The sequence below is a fragment of the Haliotis asinina genome, chromosome 9, assembly GCF_037392515.1.
Source record: "Haliotis asinina isolate JCU_RB_2024 chromosome 9, JCU_Hal_asi_v2, whole genome shotgun sequence".
NCBI lineage: Eukaryota > Metazoa > Mollusca > Gastropoda > Lepetellida > Haliotidae > Haliotis > Haliotis asinina.
The window spans coordinates 31099820-31111980 of NC_090288.1; the positions used below are offsets into that span (position 1 = coordinate 31099820).

The following is a 12161-nucleotide window of genomic DNA, read 5'->3' on the forward strand; positions in this document are numbered from 1 at the left end:
ACTCACTCACTTACTCACTCACTCACTCGCTCACTCACTCACTCAAACCCCTTGACAGTGACTGACTCAAGACTTCATGTTTTTGTCTGCCAGTGCCAATATTCTCCTTGACAAGCACTTCGAAGCTAAGATCGGTGATCTGGGACAGGCTCAGTATGCCAACAGTAAGGCAAGCAGCGTCTTGACGGGGAGATTCACTCACATCACACAGAAGCAAGCATCTTCCAAAATCTACGGCACCAAGGCGTATCTGGCACCTGAGCTGATGAGGGCTGGAGGACACATGTCCATCAAAAGTGACATCTATGCATTTGGCGTGGTGGGTTCTAAACAATGTGTGCTAGTAGAGATTGGACTAGTAGTCCCTTGTGAAGAAAACTGCAAAAAAAATACTTAGAGTAGAGTAAACAGTAACTTTACATGGGAGCAGTTAGGGAGATGTTATTTTTCAGGGATGGCAATTTTCCATGAATCCACGGCAATCCTCAGATTTAAATGCAAATCAATTGATTCTGAACCCTGTTGGGAGCCTACAACCATCTGAACCCCAGCTGATTTTCAGTAGAAATCACTTTCACCTGTTGCCATCCGTGATCTTTAGAGTGTTCTGTTTGGAAGCAGACTTTGACGAATGGAGCATTTATTTTTCTTCTAACACAATTTTGCAGATTCTCATACCTTTCGGTATGGACTTGCAGAAACAAACTATCAAATCACATTTTTTTCCAGGTTTTGTTGGAATTATGTAGCGGGGAGAAGGCCAATGATGAAAAGAGGGAAAGTGATACAAAGTTTCTGGTGAGAACATTGCTGAAATTAAGGAGAGATCATCTCACTCGATTCCTGTGCATGTTGACCAATGGAGATCAGTTGGACAAAATATGTACAATGTTGAGAGTGTGATGATTGTTTATCTTTAAAATTTGCAGTATATTTTATTGTTGAATGTTGTCAAATTGATGTTTTCTATTAGATCCAGTAGGATGATTAAATTAGTGGCTTTAGGTTTTAATCCTATACAGTGGAGCCTGTATTAACTGGACTTGTGTGATCTTGTCTGGTTTAGACAGTAAGGTGAGATTACCAGTAAGGTGAGGTTATTGCATGCATTCGCAAAGTAAATGAGTTTCTGTTTGGACAAAATTGGAACTGTTAGTATTTGTCAGTGCATTTTATGTGTTGAGGCATATTATATTATGCAACTTCATTCTGTGTCACCCTCTTGGCAGACGTCATTCTTCAGTGATCTACAAGATGAAACAAAGGGAGACGACTCTAAATTGTGTCGTCTGTTCCACGACAAACGTGCTGGAGAGTGTCCTGAAACTTTCGTCATTGATCTAATGAGTTGTGCAGCTAAGGCAGTGGAGGGCAGAAAGAAAGACAGGATTGACATGGAGAAGGTAACACTGTTTTTCTGTTGGACACCTCAGTCCAATGCTATTCAGTTTGCTGTGCAATCATGAAATATACAAGATGTATGTGGGCAGATGACAAGAAGTGCTCTTCCAGCAGACTTGTCCTTAATTTACCCAGTTAATGCTGAACAGTTGATTGTGTCTAAATGAATGTTTGTTGTTATAAATCACACTCAGCAATAGCCCAGGTATATAACAACAGTTTGCAGATAGTCTAAGTCTAGACCAGGGGCCCGTTTCACAAAACTCTCGTAAGCCTAAGGTCTCGTAACTTTTCTCGAAGCATTCGTACCTGCTATACTGTAACATAGGAAGTAGGAATGATACGAGAAAACTTACGAGACCATAGGCTTACGAGCGTTTTGTGAAACAGGCCACATTCACACTCTTTTGTGTGGTTTAAGCAAGTCAGACTTGCTTAAACCACATTCACTTTGTGAATGTGTCCTTCCTTCCTTGCATCAGCCATGATCTGAAGTCTCAGTGACTCAGGCAGCTGTGCTGGAAGAGACACACTCTTCTGAGCATCGTTGAAACTGTTCCTGTGGTTTAAATGTGGTTTAAGCAAGTCTGACTTGCTTAAACCACACAAATTTACAACATCATGAACATTGACCTACACAGCTGGGAAACAATGACATGCATCAACAAAGTCAGCAAGTTTGACCTCCTGATCCTGTTAATCAAAAATAATGGTTGCTGAAGACCAGTTCTAACTGGAGGATTGCCGTCAGTGTTATTTCAAAATCACCCCTCTGAACCCCATATTTGATGACACAATGTCAAATTTCGTCTGAAAATATATTTTCCTGTTAGCATTTGTGATTATTACCTTTTCTGTTTTCTTTCAGCTTCTTATTCATTTGGAATCTATTGAAGACCGATGGAGAGAAACACAGAGCACAAGTATGTTGATTTCTGCCAGTCAGAGTGATATTTCTTACTAATGACAGACTATTTGATTTTCCTCTGTGGGCATATTTTGTGTATGAAATCAGATGATCTAACTATGCTTGCTTCAAGACATTTTTGTCTTATAACAAAGGGTGGCCAAAATACTTTCAACCTCCTCATTTTGGAGCAAAATAATGTTTGTCTTGAAGCATTCCCTCTGCAATCAAAATAAAGACTTTCTGTATTTTCAAATGTTCCAGTGTCGGAGAGTAGTTGCATGTCTGCCAACATATCAGTGACCAGTGGGGACAACTACAGTAATCCGGTCCTTGCAACAAACATGGGGGAGTTGTCCCATTCTCTGCCAACTGATCCCCAAAAGGAGGAAGTCTTACACAAGCCTACAAGTCCGCTTGAGTACTTTAAACTGACATCAGGGAAGGAATTGCCGGAGGCATTCAAGCTGGCCCAGTACTATGACCAGCACAGGAACAGTTTCAACGATGCGCAGAAGAGTGTGTCTCTTCCAGCACAGCTGCCCGAGTCACTGAGACTTCAGATTATGGCTGATGCAAGGAAGGAAGGACTCAGTGGTGACTTTGATGAGATTGCCAGGATTAAAGCAAGGAATAAACAAGATCAGGATGGTTCTTTGTGTGAAAATTTCGACTCTGATCCGAAGAAAATGGAAAAACTGAGGCAGTTTGGTGATGAAATGAGTGGTAAGAATTTGTCAAATTCCAGTATAAATTCTGAAATTCTGGAGTCTGATCCTCGGAAACTTGCTGCTCTGAAACAGTTTGATAAGGAGAAGCCGATGACACGACAACCAGAGGAGTCTTCAGAGAAGGTGGACAGTGACTATCTACCTATGTCTGATCCAGCAAAACTGAAGAGGATGGATGAATTTGAACGACAGTGTTCATCTGATTCAAAGGATTCTATTCCATCTGGGTTGATATTTGGGGAGGGAGGGAAGCCATTACCCACAATGCCTCCCCACTTACAGGAAGTTGGTAGAGTTGCACCACAAAAGGTGTCTCCCAACTGTTTGAATGATAGCAGTAAGCAGAGACAGAAGAATGTTGGACAACAGTGTCAGGTTTACAATGACCAGACACAGAATGTATGTAATCACACGTACTTGTTGAATGTGCATCAAATGAATCTAAAATCTGCGCAAGATGGATTTGGGCGATTGAATATTGAAGAAGTTCAGGGAGGTACATGTTTAAGTGGGTCAGAGTCAGACTATTTTGGAAATCAGTCCCAGCCAACAATGATACCTGCTAATTTGTCAAGGACTGCTTGTGTTGTTAGCAGTGCTACTTCTTTAATTCAAGGAGTTTCCAGATCGGGAGGAATTGACTCGCCAAATGTACAAAATGTAAGTGGCACTCCATCCCCTGTGTTAGAGGTCAGTGAAACATTGTCACCGATGGCAAGGCTGCAACGCCCTTATCAGTACCCTGTGCCTTATCAGCAGACAGAAACTAGCACCTCTCAGACTTACACGTCTTCACGTCAGATGTTGAAGTCCCTTCCTGACCACACTGTGTCCAGTGAACACTCACGCATGTATAATATCATAGAGAAGCAACCAACAAGTTATCCCGGAAGAAGTCATGTTTTGTGCAGACCAAATGTAGGACAAAGACATTTAAGTCTTGCTCACAGAGAAAGTGAAGGGTTTGAGTATTCAGAGTTACCTGCAGGTCAAGGTCATGACCTTGGTGGTGAAGGTCATGACCAAGAAGATGACGGTCATATTGGTTATGATCAGGGTGAAGGACATATTGCTGAAAACTCTTCAGGATCTGGGTCAAGTGTAGATCCAGCTCCTTATAAATGTGAGGCTAAAAAAATGATGAACTTCTTTAACAACTACAACCAAGCGCTGGCTGCTGGGACTGATGAAGTGGAAGATAATGAGGAGGTGGAGGAAGACAACAGGGCAATGGAAGGCGGAGATGAGGGTGATGAAGAAGATGAGTATGTGACGAACATCAATGTGTAAAGGGTACAGTGACTGTGAAGGAAGGAGTGTGTGTACAGATGTTTTGTTGTAATGTATATTAATGATAGAGGCATCCGGAGCAGAGAGGATGCGAAACTTAGTCCGTCTCTTTAAGGACCTTGAGATCAAACTTCAATTGAGACAATGGACAAATGTGTGATGGACAGATATATCAATGCGATTGACTTATATATACCTATACCCCCTGGGATGATATTTATTTGTTGAGATAAGATGTCACTTAAAGAAGTAATATCAGATATGTGATGCATTATGAATTCTGTTTCACACTGGAATGAATCTCAAACTCTATGAGGGCAGTAGGCTAGCTTAGTGGTTAAAGCGTTCGCTCGTCATGTTGCTGGCTCTGGGTTCAATCCCCACATAGGTACAAATTGTGAAGCCCATTTCAGGTATCTTCTGTCATGGGATTGATGGAATATCGCTAAAAGCGGTGTCAAAACTCACTCACTCACACAAAGTATATGCATGTCACTCACTGCCTGCTCTGTGCATAGATGTTAGAAGGTGGAAATCCTAACATAGCTTTTGGCTTGAATACACTCAGTGGAATAAAATGCTATTTGATGTCATTAAGAGGATGCAACGTATAGACAACCAGGAACCAGTCCCTTCCCTTCAATGCTTATTGTGACACGATTCATAATCAGCAGTATGATACTGCTGTATGATTGTTCTTCAGGGGCCCACAATTTGCTGTTCTTGGTTGGGGAAGATTTAGCAGGAAGTTAGTATTTTCGATAACTACAATTTCTAAATGAGTTACTTTTATCAAATCAAAACTATAAACATAATTTTTCTTTTTCAAAAGATGTTTTTCAACCATATTTCAACTATGTTGATAAATTCCTTCCCTATCTTTTATCAGTATGGGACGTAATAGTTACATTAAAGCAGTTTGACTACATATTTTAATCGATGAGATCCCAGCACCCTCAAGACTGTAGACTTGTTGGTTCTCGACTAGAAATATGTGGAAAGAACTAATGAAAGATGCATGTTTACTTGTGTTAAACATATTATTTCCAAATAGTGTGTTTGTTTAATTCGCCCTCATGAGGGTAATCTCTGCTTGGAAAACAGCCACCTCTGTTCTGTTTTGATATGTATAATAGAACTGAAAAAATAGTTCACCTTTAACATGTGAAAGATGTATATTAGCACCAATTTCTGGATAAATCAGTGTACAAATCATTGTTTATTTAATAGTATTTATGGCTATCTGTTTCACTGCATGTTAATTAATTAGATGTTAATTAAGGAGGAAAATATGTATACTTGTATTCCTGTAATGTACAAAGTTTCGTTTTGTTGATCATTTCAATATGGTAATGCAAGATTTATTTACAAATTCTCATTTATAAACATGCTAGGCCAAGACACATCCACAGGTTCAGTGATTTACATGTTCAGACAGGACACATCTACTCACTCTGCTTCAGTTAATAGTCAGCTGACACAAAACACACAGAAACATTTTTGTTTCATAGCTAGTCAACACAACAAAAACCCAAAGTACTCGTTATTAACATGTTATCATGACATATGTAGGTCCTTATTTATCAGAAAGACACAACATGTTCATATATCATTTAATGACTTGTTATTTTTGGCCAGTAACATGTTAAACACACATTCCATTTTTCCCTTGATAACATTAATTTTTTGCCAATAACATATTAACAGAAAACCCTTGTTCAGATTCTCAGTTGATAACATGTTAACTAAAGCTACATGTTCAAATGTTCAATTTGTAATATGTTGCAAGAAGACATAGCCACAGTTAATGCAGACATGTTCTAATGTGCTACAGTTTGGAAAAACATTTTGCCTTTACTTGCCACACAGGATGTGTCGTATATGTACAAGTAGGACTTTCCAGAGATAACAATTGTTCTCTTTCCTGGATTATAGTTTCACAGTCGGTATAATAAAGGTCAATCGAGGTGATTGAAGGTGATTGAAATGTTTGTATTTTTCTACAATCTTCATAGACATTGTCCTATTCATGTCACTAAGATATTGCTGATTTGACGTTAAATCTTAACTCGCTTTCTCACACCTATTTACAAGAATCATAATTTTTTGTTATCTTATTTAATTTTCAGCATGGTCAGGGTATAATGTTTGTATATGGTGGTTTAGGGGCTGAACTAACAAACAAACACACACACAAACAGCTGTGCAGCACACTACTGTTCTACCCAGAAGTAACATGGAAGGAATTCAACACAGGGTGATGTAAAACACAGCAGTATTCCTGCTACATGAATTGTCCGTAAATAATCAAATCTGGATCACATCAATGGATCAGTCATGAGCACTGCCTTTATGTATTTGGGAGACAATCACGTGCATCAACTAGCTAGTGCTATCTGTTTATACAAATCATAGATACTGATCATTGTTAAATAAATATTCATCCATTGTCAATAAATATTGGTGAAGTAACTTTTAGGAATGACTAAAGATGGAAAGATATCAACGCGTCACATTCGCAGTGATTGGTGACATATTAAGATTTGAATTACCACATAATGCCATGCTGATCTTGCTTTGTCAGCAGCCCAAGTCTCTTCATTTCATAGACTAGTTGTTAGTCTGCAGCAGCCGATGAATAAAGACTAACTTTGTCTGTTTTAGGAGTAAAATGTAAAATTATTTCACAACAATGTTTCATTTGCGATGTTATTGATGAATAATTTTTATATTGATAATCAATGATTCCCATCGATGGTATTTCAGGTTATCGATATTTTTGGCCCAAGCATGAACTAATCTTAAGTCATGAGTTACGGTACCAAGGACCAGTTGCTGAGGCCCAATTCTTGTCATGGGTCTGTCATGACTGACATGCATGTGTCAGTCCTGCATGCTCAACTTCAGGCATCAGACAAAGGGAATCTGGATCAATAGGTTCCTTGCAACAGGCAGAATATGGAGTGTATGGCCAGTCTCTGGATGACTGTTTTTCACTGAATTCGGAGCTGGAATGTTGCTCATAATATCAATCACTTGAAATGGTATAAGATCTCTTGTACCAAGACATTGCAAGTTGGTCACCCATAAAGTTGTGTCATCTCTATGTTTTGATTGTCTGGTCCAGATTCTATGTTTAATGATCAGCCTTCAAATAGATGGAATATTTCTGAGTGTGGCGTTAAACAACAATCATGTATGATCTGAATTCACATCGAGGTCATATTGAACATCTTAGTGCGAGAGGGGGATAGGGTGGCCTAGTGGTTAAAGTGTTTGCTTGTAACGCTGAAAACCGGGGTTCAATTTCCCACATGGGTACAATGTGTGGAGCCCATTTTTTGTGTCGCATGCCATGATAATGCTGAAATATTGCTGAAAGCTGATTATGTGGTAAGTCTGTACCTTCATTCTGTAATGTTTAGGGTCATTTTTGTCTTTTAATAAATTGCATTCATTACATTAACAGTCATTACCAGTAGTATATTGAATGCCCAAAATACTCTCAAGTCAGGATATTATCAACATATATGATTTGTACCATAGCTGTTTATGTCGGAATTTCCAAATTACAATTTCTTGCTCTATTTGTAGTCACCATTGTACATTATCTGTACATTGTGTTCTTTGGTACGAATAGTCAGTTTTAACCTCAAGATCTGACAAAAATGCATATCTGGATAATTTTCTTGTAGAGTAATAAATTAGTTTTAAATGTTTGTTAATGTTAATGTTTCCAGATTAGATCAGTTGTTCTCGGGAATTTGTTTCTTATGCCAATTCAACTAAATTCATAACAAGAAACATTTTTGGGGATGTGGTCACATGTATATTTCAGTCATAGTGTTTGGAATGAACTAAGTTTATTATGTACTAAAATATAGGGGTGAAATAATACTCTTACCATGGCATGGTGCGTATTGCAATCCAAGTCATGCGTTTTCCATCCATTATATGTGAGAACTTACCTCACGAAAATAGCACAGGTTTTTACAAAATTATTTTACATGTAGACAAGGTGTAAAAAGGTTAGTAAAATGACTGTAGGAAAACCGAATTTTTGGATTGCATTATGGTATAACAACCGAAGGCACAATACTGAGGTTCTGCAAATACCATCTCACCCCTGCTAACATTAGCTGTCATTTTTGTGTTGTTTAACTATACCTTGGGTATATAAAGCACATATGTATTCAGATTGTCTTCAGGAAGATGTAATAGTATCCTGATGAAATACAGACTTGACAATCCTTATGTGCCAAAGTCTTCTTTCTAGTCGAAAGGCCTAAATGTAGAAAGGTGATTAAAGGTGACAGCCGAGGCTGGGGGTGTTCCGATGATCAAAAATCAGTTGAAAGGATAATTAAAAATAATTATCTATTGTGAAAAACGTAAATTCAGTACATGAGAATTTTTTGTTTTAGTATAGCACTTAAGTATAAGTATTTGATGAAATTTTCATGAACAAACATGCTAAACAGCATAAAACTATATGAATTGTAAACTTTTAACCTCTTTTATTGTTTATTACAATTCCAGTGTGTTTTTGCTTGCATGGTATTTATGTATAAAAAAACCCCAGAAAACATTATTTTAAAAAATCTGGGGAAAACCCATAAAACTGGTGATAAACCATGTCTTTACATATTTTGGAGGAATCGTTCTCCCACAGGTAACATTATGGAAATAACCTTATGGCCTATCCTTACATGAGGGTAGCCCAGTGGTTAAAGCATTCACCTTGGCAGACTTCATGTCAGAGTGCGAAAGGGTTGAGTGTGTGAAGTCGGTGTCTCCAATGTGATATTTTGGAATATTGGTAAAAGCGGCATAGAACACGTCACTCACTCACGTTGATGAAATATGTACATATGAAAATGTACAGCCTTTTTTCGTTATTTGTTTGTTTGTTGTTTAACGCCACACTCATGCCCCTTTATTCACCTCATGAAAGAGCAAGTATTTGCCCTGAAACATTTTGTGTAAATAATACAGAAGTATGCCATCCACATCAAGTGTCTTGTATCAACCTACCAACATCTAAATGCTTATCAAACATTTGAGCCGTACTCAGCAGTATTCTATATATATGACGGCATATTTATTATAAAGGTTTTGTACACAAATGTAATTACAAGTAGCATTTATGTAGATTTTTTCTCAGTGTATCTGTAATTTATCATTTCAGATCAGTGTTTCTCAAAGTGTGATGGCTTTGTAAAGAATGAAATTTATTGAATGACCATCCCAAATGGGATAAGAGAACATGAGACCTGTTTGTAGGAGAATTTGTGTATTGTAACATCTTTTATGTTTTAATTAGTCAGATTAGTTTAACCACAGGCAAACTGTAGCACAAATGGGGTTGCGCAGCATAGAGTATATGCATTGCTCGCATATTCTCTATGCTGCACAACCCCTTTTGTGCTACAGTTTGCTTGTGGTTTAACTGAGTGTATTTAAACATGTTTTAAGTGGCATTTAGAAGCAGGTTTATGATCAAGAGTAACAATTTTTTTACCTCTTAGTGTGATGTTCCGGTGTAGATGCTAGATTCTAGACAATGTTGCAGTCATTGCAGTACAGAACTTGTCTATCCCAGAAACTTGTTCCTCTTCATGATTAAAGCCATATGTTCAAATAAACATTACTTAATATGAAGATTGTGATTTAATTGTTGTTGAATAGTTGATGAAGAAGTAACAACTGAAAGCTCCAAGGAACCATTAAATAGTCATAATTATCAATTCAGTTGTCTCTGATTTGTGAGACTGACATTTCTGTGGTGCGATGAATGAAATGATTGATCGAAATGGCAAAAGATATTCATGAGATGTTGCATAAGTATGTTATGTGAATTTTTTACAGTACCAGATCAAATGCAAATGTAATGAATTGAAAGTTAATTGTTTTTGTGTTGAACAAATTAAATGAGAAATATGTCATGTATTTTGTACTATTTTCTTAGCACATTTGTAATTGGAAATTGTAGAGACTGGAGATTGAATATTTTTATATACTGGTATGTAGGCATTGCAGAGATATTTCATACTGCAATATTTTACGATGTATAAGCATATATTTCAATATGTATTGCAATATATTGCAGGAAGGTTTCTTTAAGCAAAAAACTACTTATAATCAAGTGAATGCTTGAGTTATCAAGCAAGAACACAACAAAATCACTGTGCTTGACTAAGCTTTAATAAAAACTTTTAATCATGACAAAATGTAAATGTAAATAACATTTGGCACGACTGAAAAAAGGGGAAAGGAACAATTTAAACAGAAATATCCAAGGATTACCGTGAGTTAAGAAGTTTTGCCTTCAAAATACTGGTTTTTGATCAGCTCATTGCTCTGTGTATCATTTTCATGCCAGAACCAGTAAATAACGGTAAACCAGTTACATTGCACAGCCCTAATGGCATGTATATTGGTACAAACTGTAGGTTTGGTAGTTATTGAGAAGATGTTGTCATGACAACAGTTGTCAGATGTATCATTCAATGTAAGTTCACACAGTATTTTTTAATGATTTTAATTATGAGTGCTCACATAAAAATTCACTTGACTCAGCATATTCAAAGGTGGTGGGATTATGTTTATAGAATCATATGGTTAGGCAGCCACTATGATGAGGATAACATATTTTCTTTTTCTTAAGTAATACAAATCCACCTGATTTTAAAGCAAGTAAAACTACAATGCTCTTATATATTACGTGAACAAAATAATTCTTACAAATTGTTTATTCGGAAGAATTAGAAATCACATGAGATAAGTGTTTACAGAACATTAGGTGAAAAACTGCCAGTGAATGAGTTAAACAGCTGTAATAGTTATTAAGCTATTAAACAAGATTTGTAACACTGTCGTATACATTTCAGATATATGTGAGTTTTTAGTTGTTTAATACAACTGTTATGTAATTTTAGTAATTTTACTTCTGTGTTGGTGCTATAATGGATGCTGAATATATGTATTGAAAAAACTGATATGCTGTAATTAATAAAATTATTGATAAAACATTGTGTTTTCAACTTCTCTGTGTGGTCAGTGACCATAGTCTGTTTGTCTGTTGTTTGTTTGTTGTTTAAGGCCACACTCAACAATATTCCACCTATATGATAGCTGTCTGTAAATAATCAAATCTGGAGAGAATCCAGTGATCAACAGCATGAGCATTGATCTACATAATTGGGATACAAACTATGACTAGCATGGGTAACTGAAGACCAGTTTTAACCCAGATCTTCACAGGGGTGAATGATCATTGGAGGGTTGGGTTAGCCTAGTGTTTGGAGCTAATTTCATGAATGAATATAGTTTTATGCCACTTTTAGCAATATTCCAGCAATATCATGGCAAGGGACCCATGCTAAAGGCAGCATAAAACCACATTTGTAACACATTCTGTGATGTTGATGGTTGATCGGCAAGCAGTTTCTTATCTCTACAGTTTACATGGAGGTCAGAGAACAGGAAGAGAAACTACCCACAACTTCCTTCCTCACAGGGACCATGTCAAAAACCCAGAGGCAGTTTCAGTTGAAGTGTGTTGATATTATTAACTCTAATGGTGTACTTTTTAGACTTTTTGCATTTTCTGTTTCCTTTCTCAGTTTTCCTCGAACACCTGTGTATCCAGGTTGTGCAAAGAGTCATGTTGGATCAACAATTTATGTTGTGTAAGAGTTAATATGTACTTTACGTATAGACATAGTGTTATGTGAACATTAGCAGACAAGCATGGTCACCTATGAATTGGCGGGTTAGAACTGATCTCCAACCCATGCTTGTCCAGGTCGGTGGTCAGGCTCCTGATTTGG

The 12161-nt window shown here is 37.3% G+C and overlaps 1 protein-coding gene across 1 annotated transcript in view; it reads left to right on the forward strand.

Annotated features, from left to right (window-relative positions):
• The window catches only part of LOC137296021 (uncharacterized), a 31561-nt gene extending 25251 nt beyond the window's left edge, over positions 1-6310 (forward strand). Inside the window, exons 9-13 of the mRNA XM_067827650.1 lie at positions 94-319; positions 730-798; positions 1230-1403; positions 2270-2324; positions 2573-6310. Coding sequence (XP_067683751.1) covers positions 94-319; positions 730-798; positions 1230-1403; positions 2270-2324; positions 2573-4329 — 2281 coding nt within the window. The 3' untranslated portion in view covers positions 4330-6310. The remainder of the gene's footprint in view (positions 1-93; positions 320-729; positions 799-1229; positions 1404-2269; positions 2325-2572) is intronic.
• Positions 6311-12161: the final 5851 nt, after the last annotated feature.